This window comes from Monodon monoceros, unplaced genomic scaffold, assembly GCF_005190385.1.
Source record: "Monodon monoceros isolate NGI ecotype Baffin Bay Population unplaced genomic scaffold, NGI_Narwhal_1 Super_Scaffold_19, whole genome shotgun sequence".
NCBI classification, from domain to species: Eukaryota; Metazoa; Chordata; class Mammalia; order Artiodactyla; family Monodontidae; genus Monodon; species Monodon monoceros.
The window spans coordinates 73,172,661-73,191,080 of record NW_021703775.1 but is presented as its reverse complement, the minus strand read 5'-3'; the positions used below and the strand labels follow the sequence as shown (position 1 = coordinate 73,191,080).

The 18,420-nt window shown below is 34.3% G+C and overlaps 1 protein-coding gene across 8 annotated transcripts in view; it reads right to left on the bottom strand.

Annotated features, from left to right (window-relative positions):
• Positions 1-18,420, bottom strand: part of PUM2 (pumilio RNA binding family member 2) — a 92,158-nt gene that overhangs the window by 20,618 nt on the left and 53,120 nt on the right. For 4 of the 8 annotated variants that reach the window (XM_029232808.1, XM_029232807.1, XM_029232805.1 and 1 more), the window contains 3 exons: positions 13,032-13,175; positions 12,625-12,915; positions 8,247-8,483 (listed from right to left, as the gene is read on the bottom strand). In XM_029232808.1, coding sequence (XP_029088641.1) covers positions 8,247-8,483; positions 12,625-12,915; positions 13,032-13,175 — 672 coding nt within the window. The remainder of the gene's footprint in view (positions 1-8,246; positions 8,484-12,624; positions 12,916-13,031; positions 13,176-18,420) is intronic. The other 4 variants (XM_029232812.1, XM_029232811.1, XM_029232809.1 and 1 more) reach the window with 1 other exon arrangement.

Here is an 18,420-nt window from a genome sequence, read left to right as displayed (position 1 = left end):
TTCAGCTTTCTTGTTTCTAATCTAGTAGGGAGAAAAAACCCAGAAACAACTCTAATATAATCTAGCCTGTGGTTAATTTGGTACAAAAAGACCAGAAAGGAAAGATAATAATTCTAATGGAGAGAATCACTGTGTTAAATAAAGTGCAATAAGGCAATAGCATTACAATCATTATACTGTAATTACTGGTTTACTCATCTGTATTCACCACAAAAAAATCAAACTTGATGATGGTGGGTAGAATGTTTTCTTCAAGTGTCTCTCAAGTCAAGCACAGTCTGGCATATAGGGATCTGACATTGGTTGAATAAATTAAGTGAATTAATTAAGCAAAATAAATTAATTAAATAAAAATTTTCATGAGACCCCAGAATTCTTAAACGGAGGCCAATAAAACTACACATAAAAGATAAACATAAAATAGGGATTAGTTTCAGTATAAATTAAGCTTATTACTATCCTATTTAGAATATCATGTAAAGATGCTTATCTGATCAGTTTTAATTTAAAAATTAGCAATAAAATATTATGAGGTCCTTGAAGTAAAAAGTATTTAATTTAGATTAAAAGTCAATTGCAGGGGGACTTCCCTGGTGGTGCAGTGATTAAGAATCAACGCAGGGGACACGGGTTCAAGCCCTGGGTCAGGAAGATCCCACATGCCACGGAGCAGCTAAGCCCGTGTGCCACAACTACTGGGCCTGCACTCTAGAGCGTGCGAGCCACAACTGCTGAGCCTGTGTGCTACAACTACTGAAGCCCGTGCGCCTAGAGCCCGTGCTCCACAAGTGAAGCCACCACAGTGAGAAGCCCGCGCACCACAAGGAAGAGAAGCCCCTGCTCGCCACAACCAGAGAAAGCCCACGCGAAACAATGAAGACCCAAAGGAGCCAAAAAAACAAACAAAAAAAAAGTCAATTGCAGGCAAGTGAAAAATGCCAATATACTGACATTCAAACTCACTTTCCCCACCAACTCACAATAGGCTAAATTATATTTTACCACAATTTTATAAAAAGTTCACAAAAATTCTAAACTTAGGGAATAGGAAAAGATCCTTTATTTATTTAGAGCGATAGTAGACAGAAATAAAAGCATTCTTTGAGAAGCAGTGTTGACACCTTGGAATGAACCAGGTAGACCTGGACTCAAAATTTTTGTTCCTTACTATAACTTCATGACTACAAGCAAGTTCCTTGATTGCTTTGAGAATGAAGTTGTGTGTGTGTGTGTGGTGTGAAAGAGGAGTCAAAGTTAATTTCTCCCCATCTGGATATTCAATTGCTCCAGTTCAACTTACTGAAAAGACCATCCTTCCTAAATACGCCAGAGTGGCACCAGTGGCCACAAATCAGGTAACTAAACGAGCAGGTCTATTTCTGGATCCTCTATTCCACCAATCTATTTCTCTAACCCTTGTGCCAATACCACAAGTTTAGTAAAACTACCACTGCAGTTTTAATAAGTTCGATATCTGGCCAAGTTATTAAATTCTAAATTTGTTCTTCAAGACTGTCTTGACTACTCTTGGCTCTGTTTTTCCATTCATATTAAATAAATCAGCTTATCAATTTCTTTAAAAAAGCCTGAAAAATTCTTATTGAGATTGTGCTAAATCTATACATCAATTAGAAGACAGTTGGTATCTTTATAATACTGAGTCTTTCAAGCCACAAACATGACATGTCCTTTCATTTATTTGCCTTCTTTAACTTCAGTCAGTGCTTTTACGGTTTACAGTGTAAAGATTTTGCCCTTCCTCCAATGGACTTATTCCTGGTTAAGGAAACAGTCTCATGTAAAAATATTCTAAACATAAGTCAATTTTCAGTATTACCCCATGAGACCCATGCTGCATTCATTTTTAAAGGTTATTTGGCTAAAGCTGCAGATCTCTTATGAAGCACATCTGCCTATATTTTAAGAGTTAGTTTTTTGATCCTATGTTTACTTAATGCACATTATTTAGTGTATAAACAGTGCAATGATGTAAGTTCTTGGTGAATTCTTGATTGTTTTTAAGGCACATGAAGACTTATTTGATATCAGTAAGAAGGAAAGGTAGAGAAACAATTGAGGGAGGAGCTGAAATGCAAATATGAAGGAAAGGTAGAGCCAGTGAATAAAATGTAAAACAACCAAATGACAGCAAATAATGATATACAGAATTATAGTCAACATTAAATAAATGGCTCCAATTTGCAAAATACATATCAAGGAAAAAAATATTTTAAAACATATTCAGTAAGAGACCAGACTTTTCTATTTTCTCTCATCCCATAAGCTTTTTTTCAAAAATTTAAAATATGCAATGGCACAAGCAGACTTCAGGTCAATAGAAGGAAACAACGCAGGAAGAAAGAAATCCATTAGGGAGATGATGGGGGACAAGATCAAAGGCTCATATAACACACTAGAGATCCAGGAATTATGAGTTACAAAGAAGTGTGAACTGGAGTAACGCCTTCTATAAACTATGAATTGTCCCAAGGTGTCTCTCTTCACCTGAGTGCTACTGGAAATTTCAGTGGGATAATCCTTTTTAAATGAAAAGTTTAGCATCTGGCTGCTGGGTATTTAATGTCCACAGAATCCCCACAATCATGATGACAAGCAAAAACTGTTGCCACACATTTCCAAATCGTTCACCTCCTCATTCTAGGTATTTTAAACAAGCACTACAAGTGATTCTGGTATGGTAAACCACTGAATCGAATCATCAAGTATTTTTTAGTCTCAAATCTGAGATTACCTTAACTGAATTAGCTGGTGAAAACATTCTCAGTCATTAGAAGCACAAAGTCATAGATAACATTATTAGAGGATAATGGATAAAACATAAGGGCAAAAATTAATCATTGTGACCCCAAACCAGAACTAAGACTAATGAATTTGTACACAGAAATGAAACATAAATTCTTCCACACAATAATTTTAGAACTTTTCCACAACATATTTCATACTTTTCAACAAATAAATGACTTTTCGATGCACCAATGGGTTGAAGCAGTGATTTCATTTACACCACGAGAACCTGTAAATAATATTCTGTTGAGAGCTGAGCATGTTGTCCTATCTATTCAGTCCTGTTGTCCAACATATATTCAGTCCCTGACTGGCCTGCCTTATGAGTAACATATTCTTATTTCATACAGTAGATAAGAGCTTTTCTATAAATCTCAAGAATAACTGAGAAAGGGATCTAGAAGTCTAGTAATCTTATATACACATTTTAAAAACACATAACCTACACCATTGTGAGGTTAAATCTGAGAGGCTGAGTAGAATATTGTTATTGATGTACTTTGTAAAATTGTTCAATTCATTATAGAATAGCAGAACAGAAAAAGAAAAGATAGTATCAGGAGTCAGAACAGTGTTCTAGCTTCAGTTCTGCCATTTACTGGTTTGGGCAAGTCTCTTGGGCTCATATGACCTATAACTGTCTCATCTTTAATGGGCAGATCACTCAGCCAGTTTATGTTAACAATTAGGATGAAATGAAATAATGAATATGAAAGTGCTTTACGAAATTATCAAATGCTATTCAGTTACAGGGAACTTGCTACTTAAAGGATAATAATACTTTCAATGAAAACTTCAAAATAATTTATATTGTTTTCTGCTTTAAGAACCATATATGAAACTCAGAAAAACCGCACATAGCCTTACAACCAATTTGGCCATACTTGTTTTAATTCTCAAACATCTCATTCTAAGAGAAGCGGATGACCAAATCTGCCAAAGGTCAGCAATTTCAACAGATTAACTACTACTGAACAGGGAAAATGACTCTAACAGTTAATAGTACCATGTCTATGTTTCATATAAAATTTTCTGTGATTAGGAGAGAAGATAGGTTATAAAGTTTTTTAGTCTACTGCAAGTTAAAGCACTATGTGACTACTGAATACATGACATTAAGGAATCTTCAAAACTGACAGCCACCTTTGAATTAACTTCACTGAATTCAAAGCTGGAATTAGACTTTTTATCACCCTTTTCTTAAGAAAAAACAAGCCAGTTCAAAAATGAAGAGGTACAAGGGAAGAAGCCATTAGTCTGTCAAACCCTAAGTCAAATAAAAACACAAAATGCTACTTTATACCCAAGAAGTTCCATATCAATCTATTATGAGCATAAAGATTAGAGTAAATAAGAAATCACTAACATATTTTAAACGTTTACTCAAAGAAGAAAAAGAAAGGAAACAAGGAAGGAAAGAACTAGTTAGCTAGCTCCAGGTAGATGAATTAAATAATACTTGAAATATTTAATCTTCTTTTACTGGGAGTAACGTATCTCAAAATAAGAGACTGACTTCTATCATAAAGAGTTAAAAAAAACAACTACGGGTAGAAGATTTTTTCCCCCAACTCTATACATCAGTATAACATGAGAAAATAATTCACTTAATATTCAAGGCTGAACTTGAAGCCCAGAATTTGACATAGTTCTTTGCATTTCAAGATAAAAACCACTAATCTTAAAGTTGTTCTCCTTCCTTGTTCTTTTCCACTTGTTTCTCTGATCAGTATTTTAAGCGCTGCTTTTAACAAGTTGTAGTCAACGTGGGATCCAATCTGAAGGGACTCCAAATGGCCAAAGATAGTAATATTTTAGCATCAAGAAAAGGTATAAAAAGTGTTACCTCCCAGTCTGCAATGGACTGAAACATAACAACTATCCTAAAATCCATCAATTTACACTATAGGGAACAATGATGATTTAAACACAAAAACAAAAAAACTCTGCAAGTCACCTTTAGAAGTTGCTAGGGCATCAACTCATTCTCATTCTCAATTCTCATTTCCCAAGGTCAGAAAATAAAGGAAAAGAAATCAAGCATTATCCTGACTCCTATATGAACTATATATTTTAGGGTAACCTCACAACTGATGAAAGTTCTTTTCCATAGAAAAATTCCAGCTAACAAATGTAAAAGGAATGACAGAGCATCATCATTTTGCAACCTCTGAAGAAATACTTAGGTGATGATCAAAGGCTGCTAAGCCATTAGGTGGATCTGGCAGACAACCTCACACAGGAAATAACCAGACGTGTCTCCTGATACGGTGCAGCAGAAATACAGAACCAAATAGCAAAGCAAACAACCAACCAGATCAAACCCCTAAATTCCACTTTACAGGAAATTCAGAGAATAGAGGAACATGTTAAATACCACCATGGAGAAGAAACCATCCAGGTCCAGAATGTGGGATATTCAACAGGACAAAGTTTCTTCAACAAATAAATGTGAAGGAAAAAAAAAAGATGGGGAAATGGTTCCATATTAAAAGACATCAAACAAATGACGGACCTTATTTGGACCCTGATGGAAACACAACAACTGTAAAAAGACATTTAAGTCAATTAGGGAAATTAGAGTAATGAGAATTTATAAATTTTAAAAGGTATGATAATGATCTTGTGGCTATAATTGTTTTTAAAAAAGGAATCTCTATCTCTTAGAAATTTCATACTAGAATATGGAAGATAAAATTACTTCTCATGTTTCTGACTTCAATATATTTAAAAAGCAACAAGGTTGCAAATCTTAACAAAAATATTTTAGGTTATAAAAAAATGAACAACCAAAATTCATCAGTTGAAATACTTGTTCTTCAATCACAAAGTGACTACTGGTCATCCTGCTAAAAATACTTATGTTGATCAAATGACAACTATTTTTTAAAAAATGAAACATCTTTGTTGGAAAGCCAGAAGCACACAACGTTGCTATTCACTTTTTCTGTGAATCAAGTAACTAGCATGAGCAAAGGCATAGGTGGTTTAAAAAAAAAAAAAAAAGTTACCTGTTTCATCCAATATTTTAAGAATATCGATATCCAGGCCTACCAAGAACTACAATGGCTGTATGTCTTAAAAATCTCATAAGAAAATCAGCTGGAACTAATTAATTACAACCAATTCTAATGAAACTGAGAATTTATCCCTATTTTATGATATTATATTCTTAATATGTGAGCAGAGTAAGATTATTTTTTAAATGGCTATGCAAATTCATTTTCATAGGTATTTTATCAATCAGCAGCCTTGATAACTTGATTCATGAAGAAATCCACTTCGGGGATATACAATTTAAAATATATATTTTTTAGACCAGAGAGCATGTAAGTCTTGCATCGTGATTCAATGACATGAAGACGAAAGATAGATTATTTCCATGAACACTATACAAAGAGCAAATTTATGAAATCTACTTAATTATTTTCAACTTGGCAAGGTCTATTCCTTGTTAACAAACAGGTTGCTAGTCATAATATGACTAAAGCTAAAAGAAACTGGGGAATCACAAAAGAAAATAATCTACAGACAATTTCAATCAGAGGTGTGTTTAAATACTAGATTAAATAAATACTAGATTTAGAAATACTAGATTTCAAGGTGAAGCTAAACTAAGGAGTTTAGCTTAAACTATGGGTACAAAAGTATCAGGCTACAATGTAGAACTGCTGGCCCACACGATGATTACTTCTCATAATTGACTAGAATTCCTTCTAGAAGCATCTATATGCCTGGGTTCTTTATAGTCAAAAAAAAAATCTAGATTGCTATTTAATTAGAGACATCTAAAAAGTCATTTATAAACCAATTTCTAAACAAGCTATGTAGAATAATTAATGCCATTTACACAGGCACTAAAGCACAACGTAAGCAAGTAACAGTTGACAGAAATCTGATCTGAAACTTATCTATGAAAAAAATGACAGGACGCGACAAATATAATCTTAACAAATAAAACACAAAACTATTACGAAAGGCTATTTTTAGGTTTGCTTTGTTCCAAATTTTGGTGTCAATTTCAAAGTCTCAAAGGCATGTTTTATATGGGAGTTGTAGGAATGGGTCTGAATAGAAATAATAAAAATCAGGAATTGAGTAGCTCCTATGACTAAGAAAAGATAAATGAAGGAAAGTGGTAGGCTAAAAACTGATAAGTTTACACAAACAGTGCTGCAAAGCAGATCTTAGGACCCCACTCAAATAAATTAATTGGTTGTATACAGTCAATATCCCCAAAAAGAGCAAAGGCCCAGAATTTGGGGTGGAGGACCAGTCTTTAAAAAAGAAATCTAGCCCACTTTGTAATAACATAAATCTAAATGATCATCACTGTAAAACATTCCTTTGTTACACGGACACTCACTATATTACTGAGCTTTAGGAAAAAAGAACTATAGCCTTATGATGGGGATGGCGGGGTCAAACATAATCACTAATTTATAATATATCTGCTTACAAAAGCAACATGACTTTTTAAATCACAAGCTGATTTAAATCTTCCTAAGCACATAAGAATCAGCAATAGAATCTCTCAGTTTTAGCTGAAATGACTAGAATTACAAAAATCCAAAATTTAACTTTAATAAAATACTTTCTTTGAAGAGACAGGGAGGGATTCAAACACAGCCTCTGATATCCAAAAACCCTTCAAAATATCCTGTTAACTACATGGCTAAATAATTCCTGGAGTGGGAAAAAGGTAACCACCAATTCAAATAATCTTGGGGTGGGGGCGATTTTAATATACAGATATAAACCAAAGTTCTAAATGTTCCGATTTCAAGGGTACAGCAAGCCTAGAACATTTTTTTTCTTAAACAATGTGTTCAAAAGTAAAAGAACTACATGGACCAAACCCATACATAATAAGATTCTCTAACTCACAAACATACTCAATTCATATACCCTGTGGTAAAATGGCCAGGCATTCAAAGGCCAAAGCAAAAACCATCATACTAAACTAAATTATTTAAATTCAATAACTTTGTGACTAATGATTGCTTTTGGTGTGCACAAACTTTTTTTTTGAATTTTATTTTACTTTTTTATACAGCAGGTTCTTATTACTTATCCATTTTATATGGTGTGCACAAACATTTGATCGTGAAATTTCTTTCACTATCACGTATAAATAATTGACTTTTCAGATGATCTAAAACACACACAAATCAAAAGCACAGACGAGAAAAAAAACACACCACTGTATTTCATAAAAGGAACATAAGATACAATAGGGGTCTTTACCTTACTGTACATTAGACCCTCACTTTGAATTTTCACAAAAGTAGAACTTTTTCAAAAGGCTAATATCTATAAGCAAAAGCAATTTGGCATGTTTTATCCAACATTAAATATTTTACACATATTATAAAACACACACACAAACACACTCACATGTATACATACAAATAAAAAGGGTTTTGGTTTTTTTTTTTTACCTAAATGCAAACTGGATGAGGATCCATGTGATGAAAGTGATGGCGGTGGCGTAAGTGAATGTCCTGGAGTTTGGCTTGGCAGAGGCATGCCTATTGGACTTGGAGAGGAGGAAAATCCCAGACTATTGTAAAATGGTTGCCCTATGGGTGCTAGGCTGCTACTAGATCTTTTGTACAAGTCAGAGCTAGTAGATAGAGACTCTCTCCTTGTGGCACTACTACTTGCAGAACTGCCAACTGAAGAAGAAATAAAAAAAACCCTAATTACATACAGTGTTAACTGAATAAAACCTATCCCCAACTCTTGCTGGGAAATAACAGAAGTGATCACAATAATTATTTTTAGAAACATTATAGAGAAGATAATTACTGTGATAACTATACATACTAACTTATTAATCATAAAAGGGTATAAATGCACCCCAAGAAAATAACCAAATATTTAAGAGCAGTCACTCATATGTTCATTATTTCACACATATTTACCATTGACACATATGATTACTGTGCTTTAATACCCTGGTATGATTTATAAACCCTGAAATTGTAAGTTGTCTGCTTTAGGATATGCTAGAGATTAAATTCCAATAAGGTTAAATTTTGGTAGTATCCTAATCTCTGGAACCAAGTTCTTAGACTTCAACCCAATGCCAAGAAAAGATTATACTGATAAACAGAATATTAATGCATTTCCCTCACCATTCACATTTGATTTGGCTTCCAGCTTGTGTTCAAACCATAGTCCTTTAAAGTCCATATTGGCCCGAATATTAGTCAGCTGTGAAGTATAGATGGCAGCTAACTCCTCAGTACTTTTCACACTACACATTCTCCCTATCCTTTAGCAACTAAATTACAAAATACATATGGAAAAATCAAACTTTCTCTTAGAAAACTGATAGCTCTCATTACTGTTATCAACCAAAGACATGTGTTCACTTACCCCTCAGGATCTTCCATTCCTAAGATTCTATTTCTGGCCTCATGAGCCCCTTACTCAAGTAAAGACTGATCAGCCTTTCTTTTCTTATATGGTATACAATTATATCACATCCCTTATTGTACTACATACCAATTTTTTTTTGTTTTTCACTTAATCCCCAATTCAACTATTAACCTTCTAGTTTTTTTCTTTTGTACTTCATAAAATCATAAAAAAATGGTAGGTTCACATTACCATGTAGCTATGCATGCTCAGAAAAGCAACAAGATCTGGCTGTTAATCAACATACATTTGGATAATCAAATTCTTTACTAAGTGTTTAAAAGGGTTGTCCAAAACTCCCAATTCATAAGTCTCACTCAGAGCCCATATTTTCAAGTATGCTTTTTACTGTTTCTAAGCCTTTTTAAACTGAAGCCTTTTATATCCAAAATAATTTCATAATACATTTCTTAACCTATCCAGTTTTTTAAGGACAAGCTCTATATTCGGACCAATATGGTAATTCTTTTCGAGAGAATTTTAAAGTTTCTATTAGGTTGTGGTTTTCTAATAGCAAGTCAATTATAAATAGATCATAAGGGTACAGATTAAAGAGAAAAATTAAGCAGAGCACATGATGGTAGACCAAGTTAAGCTTATTAATACAGATAGGAAACTTAATTACATTGGTTTTACCAAATTTAAAATTCTATAAAGGAAAAATACCAGGCTCACACTACTGTATTAAGCAAAATATTATATGAACAGTATTCAATCTTTTAAACCAGTGAGTGCGCTTTCTGGAAGACTGATCATGTTTTATTGAAATTCTCACTTTTTAAGATATATTACAGGGAAATACTAGTAACTATATGCATTTTTAATAGCAAAAAATAAACACTGTTGTAAGAATGGTTTTGGCAAAATTGTCAATGGCTATATTAACTATGCTAATTTAAAAGGACACTGTCAAAGTGATTTTTCTAAAACATGGCTACATTTAAAATTCCTATTTATTTCAGAAAACAATTTATATGACAAGGAAAAAGACAACAGCTCTCTAATGAGAGCAGCAGCACTATCATTCCTCTGGCAAATAATCAAAGAAACCATAGTTTTGACACATGCGATATTATTTTCCTCTAAAAAGGAAAAGCCAAGCCGAACATTTAAAAGTAATTCAGAAATAGCTTTACTTTAAACCTAACAAGCTGGCTCCTTAAATTTTACTATATGCCTAAATTATCTGCAACAGTATGACTACAAAATATAAAACAAAGTATACCTAAAATATCTAAGCGGCTAGACAGTGGAGTCACTAATCATTTATCAACTGTGGATAAAATGTTAAACTACAAGCTTTCAGTTGTAAAAGAACATTCTAATGGGTCATAGAAATGGTGATTTAATTACTTTATTACAATGGCTAAGCTTCCTGGTGAGCTGAGTTATAAGCTGGGGTATTTAACACTACTAAGCATTAATAATTTCATCATGTGGGTAAAAGAGTGTGTATATGTTACTGTGTGTGTACATGAGCACATAAACACATTACATTTTAGATTTCATATAGGTATGGAATTGCCATAATGTAAAAAGGCAATGGGTAGACTTCAAAGAGTACCTAAGTGCAGCACTTGAATGAACGCTCATGAAATGTCCAAGAGGAGGGAGATGACAGGTTATTTATTGGTATTTAGGGGTGGCAACTGTTAATGTCCTCTGAAGCAAGGTAAAACAGAGGTGCCCCAAACTGGAAATCAGAATGGAGTAAGCAATGCTCATAAATAAGGGAGGAATGAAGATGATTAGATTTTGGGAAAGAGGCATCTGCAGGGGACATGTGTAGAGAACAAAATGTTGATGGCTCACCAGTTCCTGAATGCAGGGGGAAGGCTCTTAACAACTAAGAGACAAATGGGAATTTGGAGTTCCTACAGATCTATACCAGACCATCAGTGACATTTTATTAGAAAAGGGAACATGAGATTTATCAAGTCTTTTCTCTATTTTTCCTGGATTATTTAGGGTCTACAATCTATAGAAACTAGTTATCTCCACACAAAAATTTTTTTTTTATAAAGTTATATGTTCTTTTGATTTTCTCCAGCAATCTAGGATTATCTGGGGAAAATGCTTGTCAATTGTGTTAGAAACAAAAAAATGAGTCTATGGGGGCACTTGGGCGAGAGATAAAAAGGCTAAGCTCCAAAAGGAATGAAAAAAAATCAAACAGGAAAATTACGACTAAACAGTCTTTATGTTCACTAGACTTTTCCTCAGAAGTTCCCATGCCCATTTCTTTAGGTAATTTTTTATTAGGCAAATATATTTCCCTTTTGTATTTCATTGTAACAAAAAAGCATTCTGCACCTAAAAGTTTATAGTTGTTCTAGACCATCATATTTATAAATATGAATGTTCAAGAAGTTCAGAAGATACTGTCTTAGAAAATTGGCAAGCACAGTTAGTAATGACTGGCATGTGTTAGTTTTGCCATTTTTCACACCAGAAAAGAATATAATTTAATGTGGTGGGAAAACAGATGAGAACCAGATTTTAAGACTCAAGGACACGAGAGGAATAAAAAACCTCTTGAGGTGTGAATAAATGGCCCTGCCCCTCATAAAGAAAAGGCTGTCAATTGTACCAAGAGAATGAGAGTAAGCTGTTTTTTCTCTGTTTCCTGAATACTCTGGAAACACCAGAGACTGATAATACAATGTGTGTCAACAGGGTGTCAGTGTGGGCCTCTTCTGATTTCAGCTCTTCCTCAGTTACAAAATCAGTCTGTGTGGGTAAATTATTTATTTTGTGAAGCTATTTAAAATTTGGATTTCTTAAGGATTATACATAAAACTAGGATATGGGGAAAAAAAGTCCTTTTAAATGAACTTTTAGTGATAAAGGCTAAGTTGTTTAATATAAAGATAGGCATATTTATCTTAGGGGTTTCTGTTTAGAACATTACATCATATTTTATTTTTATATATTATACCAAATAGAGACCATTAACAACCATTAGCATTTAATAAGAATAAATCATCTGATGAGCACACAAAAATTATTTTAAAACACCAGAAACTTAAGATGGCAAAAATATTTACTTCCTCGAACATTAATATTATAGAGCAAAGGGAAGAGCTAGTAATTAGCATAATACATATTATCCCAAACAAACCTTACTAAAACAAAAATTACAGTAATATAGTTCTTAAAGCCAGGGGAAAATGTTATTATATTTGAGTAAAGCATGGGCTGCTTGAAATGAGTTAAGCATTCCTAAATGTTACAGGAGGTGGTTTTTCAGCTACAAAACTAAACCAATAAACCAGTATCTTATTCCTGTCCTTTCTATACCACAAGCTACTACTGTTTATATTAATATTAAAAACAAACACATATACCTCATGTCCACTTAGCAGAGTACACTCATCTTAAAAAGAAACTTACCTGATGAGCCAAATCCACTGAGGGCTGAGCCTATAGCAGCACCCAAAGAGCTACTGCTTCCAAAGCCAAGAGATGTACTTCCAGGTTGGCCAGGTCCGTGAGAAAATAAAGAGCTGCTCTGGGAGCTATTAGTCAAAGAAGTGCTCCCGTAAAATGAATTCGACTGCAGATTAGTGCTTGGCTGCTGCGGCTGCTGCTGCTGCGGTGGTGGCTGAGTGCCAAGCGGCCGGAAGAGACCATTTGTGCTGCCTGTGAGACTATTTGCAGTTCCTCCAGCTGCTGCTGCTGCTGCTGTAAATTAAATTTCAGACACTTCTTAAAACTACCCAGAAAACCATTTTCTATTTTTGAAACATCTCAAACAACACCAGAAAAATATTATCCCTGAAAATGTCAGTTACACTTACCAGCTTGTGCTGCTGCTGAACTAATTAAAACAGGTGTTGGAGCCATTAATCGAACTGGAGCTCCAAGGCCAGTTCTTGCTCCAGGGCCAACCACTAAGGCACCAGTCTGATCGTAATAGGCAGTTGGAGTTAGTACTTGATAGCCTAGATAATATTAAAATAAATGTTTACCAATGAAAACATTATAGAAAACATGTATTTATTTTCCCCCGCATTTGTGTTTTTATCAACACAGCTATTTATACTGTTAATATAAAAACGTTAGTCACCATATAAAAGCAAACACAGCTGAGAAGGTATTACTAAATATATGAAAATGTACTAAAGCACAAGTAAATTTTTTTCCTAAATTTTAACAGAGATGCCTCTCGCTTATGGACAACAAAATGATGAGATATATTCCTTGATACTGAAACCACAGGTAATCAAGGGCTGATGCTTGAAGGTTATTACCATTTAGTCAGTTGTCCCGAGAGGAGAATGGATAGAAAGACTACGGGAAGTGAGGGAGAACGCTGTACGATTTATTATGCAATTTTAGTAAATTTCTAAACCAAGTGCCTCATTACCAGCATTCCCTTAGATTTTCATTTGTAAGCAGCCCTTTAAAAATTAAATCATGATATAAACAGATAACTCAAAATCATAAGGTTTAACAGTCAATTTGTAAAGGTTCTCAAGCTGCAACCTGAATAAAAATCACATAGGCTTTAGCTTTATTACAGCCTTGACCACAAGGCAGGTGACAATTTGCATTATTCAGAACGACAGGTGAGTGAAGTTTATCTCTTTACAGACCTTCTCAGTAGGGACTCCTCATCTGAACCACAGAACAGAAAATGACTATTTCGAACAGAAAACTGACTATTTTGCCAATTCTCTCAAGGATGGTGCATAGTAAGTACCACTCAAGACGCATGGGAGAGAAGTTAACTACATATGTATACCGTGGATACTTCAAGGCAATAGGGCTTATTCTCTCCCAGAACGCAGGTTGAGAAAGGCTGTCTTATACAGTAACAGAGACTCAGGCTCAAAAGTCTGAGGACCACTTGCAAAACTGCGCTGGCAACCTTGGATACTTTTAAATTTAAACACTACTTTTCCCACTAAGACCAAAACTTTCACATGCAAAGGCTGTTTTAATTAAATACAGTAATTCTGCTTCGCAATTACCATTTTACTAATACAATGGATATGAATTAGGAGGTCCAGCCAAATGAAGAGAAGCATCGGGCAAAACCTAGGAGGGAATATAAAGCTTTCAAGCCCCTCTCCTCATGGAGTGAACATGATGAATTTGAGAAGATTATTAGATATCCAACTGTAACTGTCACATAGGATATGCAAGTCTAGAGTTCAGGAGAGCGGTTCAGGCTGGAATTATAAATATGGGAGTGGTCAACATAAGGATGGTATAAGCTAAAAAGGACAAAATCACCAAGAAAATAAAAGGGCAGGGCCTGAGGTTACTTTACATTAAGAGGTTGGAGAGAGCAGGAACAAGGGAAGAGACTGAGAGGAAACAGCCAGTAAAGAAGAAAGAAAATTCAAACAATTTGGTCTCTTGGAGGCCAAAGAAAAAAGAATCTGAACAAAGACTGAGTGATCAACAATGTCAAATGCTACTAAAAGCCATTAAAAGTTGAGAACCTGACCAATGAATTTAGCAACATGGAAGTCATTCTGGTAAGGGTAAAAGCCAAACTGTAGTGAATTCAGTAAAGAATGGAAGAACCATAAACAAGTACAGAAATGCTTTTGAGGAGTTTTGCTGTAAAAAAAGGACCAGAGGCGAGCTACACAAAGGGGGCTGAGAGTAATTTTTTTCTTAACCAGAAAATGTACTTGATTAGCAGAGCATGATACTTAGGTGTTTAAATTTTTTTATTGTTATTGTGAAATAAAGCATAAAAAGTACAAAAAACAGTACATCATAATGACTACAACACAAAAAAGTATAACTACCATCCAAGTCAAGAAACAGAAAATTGCCCAGCATCCCACCTCTTGAAAGTCCCTGCTCTACCAGTCTTCTCTTTCCCTTAGAGTTACACATTCTACTTCCCATAAACACTTCTCTCTAAACAATCATTTGGTTTGAATTATTTAAAAAATTTTAGGTACGATTCATCCATGTGGTTATACAGAGACCTTCTAGTTTCCATCTTCATTATTGCATAGCACCTCATTGGACAAACACCACAATGAATTTATCCACTCTACACTTACACGGTTGCCAGTTTGGGGTCACTGCCGACAGGACTGCCATAAACATTTTTGTATATGTATGCTGGTGTGTTATGTGTACATATTTCTCTAATCTAAGGTATGTATCTAGTAGTTGACACCCTGGGCCAAAGGGCATGTGTATTTTCAAACTTTGGCAAATAATGCCAAGCTGCCTTCAAAGTGGTTGTGCAAGTTTACATGCTTACCACCTTGGTATTAGAGTTCCCATTGCTCCATGACTTAGTAATACTTGATGATGTCAGACTTTTAAAAACTGGCCAATCTGAAAGACAGGCAGAAGCGTTCTGTTGTGGTTTTGATTTTCTCTCCCCATAAGGAGGCTGAGCATCTTTTCATATGCTAATTAGGCACTGTGATTTCCTCTGGGGGAAACAGCTGTTCAACTCTCTTTCACCCATTTTCCTATTGGTCTGCCTTTTCTTATTGATTTATAATTCTTTATGTATGCTGAATTCAGGAGTTTCACCGTTTTAATGTATTGCAAATATCTTCTTCCATTCTTAGCCTGACCTGTGATTCTCTTTATGGTGACTTTTGAAGTAATGGGTTCACATTTATTATTTCCTTTATTTTCATAAAAAAATCTCCCTATATTATCTTCTAATAGCTTTAAAATTCCACTTTTCCACACTTAGGTCTAAAATCCAAATGGAGCTGAGTACTGAACACAGGATAAGGCAGCGGTTCAATTTGTTGCCCAAATCATCAATTTTCTTTATTTCATCTTATTTATAAAACAAGTCATTCATTCCTCCCTACTGCTTTTTGCTGCTTTCTTTGCTATTAATTAGGTGGCCATCTCTTCTGGGAATCTCACTTTTGGGGTCTCTACTTTGTTCCACTGGTCTGTTTGTCCATGCAGTAATTCAACTGCAGCTTTAGAGTAAATCTTACTCTGTAAGTTAGAACAGAGCAAGTCCTTCTACTTACTTTTGTTCTTTAAGAATGTTTTGGCTAATCTTGACTCTGCATTTTCATTAAATTTTAGTATCAGCTGTCAAAAAGAACCACCAAAAGAACCCATTGGGATTTTTGATTGGAAATGCACTGAAACTACAGGTTAATATGGGGAGAACTGGCATGTTTAAAATATTGAGTTGCCCAATGGTTTGTTTATTTAGGTCTCCTTTAATGTCTAAACAAAGCTGCTTCCCATAGAAACTGGGCACATTTTTTGTTAGACTTATTCCTAGGTACTTCTGACTACTGTAAATAATAACCTTCAAATTTTTCATTTCAAAACATTATGGTGTTGGGAGTTCCCTTGCAGTCCAGTGGTTAGGACTCAGCGCTTTTACTGCCGTGGGCCTGGGTTCAATCCCTGGTTGGAGAGCTAAGACCCCGCAAGCAGCGCAGCATGTCAGGAAAAAAAAAAAAAAAGAAAAAGAAAAGGCTGTTGGTTAACAGAAAGATTTTTATATCCAAAAACCTTAACAAAAACACATTAATTCTAATACTTTATCTGCAGATTCAGTTAATACAATCATATTTTCTGCAAATGACAGTTGTGTTTTTCTATTTACAGAACTTTTTCATTTTACTAGAATTTCTCTCATGTTATATACTGGCTAGGCTCTTTAATATAACGTTGAAGAGAAGTATCGTTAGCAGAAATCCTTGTCTTATTCCCAGTCTTAGATGGAACACTTTCAAGTATTTCCTATAAATAGCAAAGTCTATCATCCTTGGGAAGTGGGGTAGGGTGTTTAATTCCCTCCCGACTCCCCAGCATATTAAAGACGTTATCTTCTGGTTCATAATTGTTAAAGAGGTTTTTTTTTGTTAAAGCCAATATATAAATTTATTATGCTTTTCCTGCATCTTTTGAGAAGTTCTTATGATTATTATCTTTTAATGTGGTGAATTACACTGTGATTTGCTAATGCTCATCTTGCATTCTTGGGATAAAACCAACTTGTTCATGATATATTATCCTGCTTTATATTGCTACATCTGGGTTGCTAATATTTGAGGATTTCTAAATCCATGTTCATAAGTCTGATGAGCCTACAATTTTCCTTTTCTGCACTGTTTGACGGGTTTTAATATCAAGATAATGCTAGTACCATAAAATGGCATGGGAGGAACACCCTCTTTTTCTGTTCTCTGGAATTTTAAAAATTGGAATTGTTGGAATTATTTCTTCCTTGAATGCCTGATATCATTCACCACTGAAGTTGTGCTGGTCTGGAATTTTCTTGGAATATTTTTGATTATTCAATTGATTTAATGGTAATGAACTTTAGATTTTCTATGTATCCTTGAGTGTGTTTGGTTACATTGTTCTAGTTATTTGTCCATTTTGTCTACAATTTCCAATTTCTTAACATGAGATTGGTTCCTAATACCCTCTTATGATTATTTTATTTTTCTGATATTGGTTATTATGTCTTCTCTCTTTACCTTTTTTTTGGATGAACCTCTCAGAGGTTTATCAATTTTATTAGTCTTTTCAAAGACGTAAATTTTGGGATAACCTGACTCTTTTAACTATATGTTTGTCATCTATTTCATCCACATCAGTTTCTATCTTTATTATTTGGCTTCCTTCTACAATTCTTTGGGTTTATCCTCTTCCTTTTATGGTTCCCAGATAGAAACTTATTTTCTAATGTATGCATTGAAGCCTATATACTCCTGCCATTTGCAGCAACATGGATGGACCTAGAGATTATCATACTAAGTGAAGGAAGCCACACAGAGAAAGACAACTATCATATGATATTGCTTATATGTGGAATCTAAAAAAAAAAAAACAAACAAACACGATACAAATGGACTTATGCACAAAACAGAAATAGACCCACGGACATAGAAAACAAACTTATGGTTACTAAAGAGGGGGCAGAAATTAGAGAAGTTTCGGATTAACATATACACACTACTATATATAAAATAGGTAACCAACAAGGACCTACTGTATAGCACAGGGAACTATACTCAATATTTTATAATAACCTGTAAGGAAAAAGAACCTGAAAAATAATATATATATATATATATATATATATATAAATATAACTGAATCACTCTGTTGTACACATGAAACTAACAACACTGTAAATCAACTATACTTCAATAAAAAAAAAAGCCTATATACCCCTCTTCTATGTTTTGTTTTTAAGTGTAGTCCACA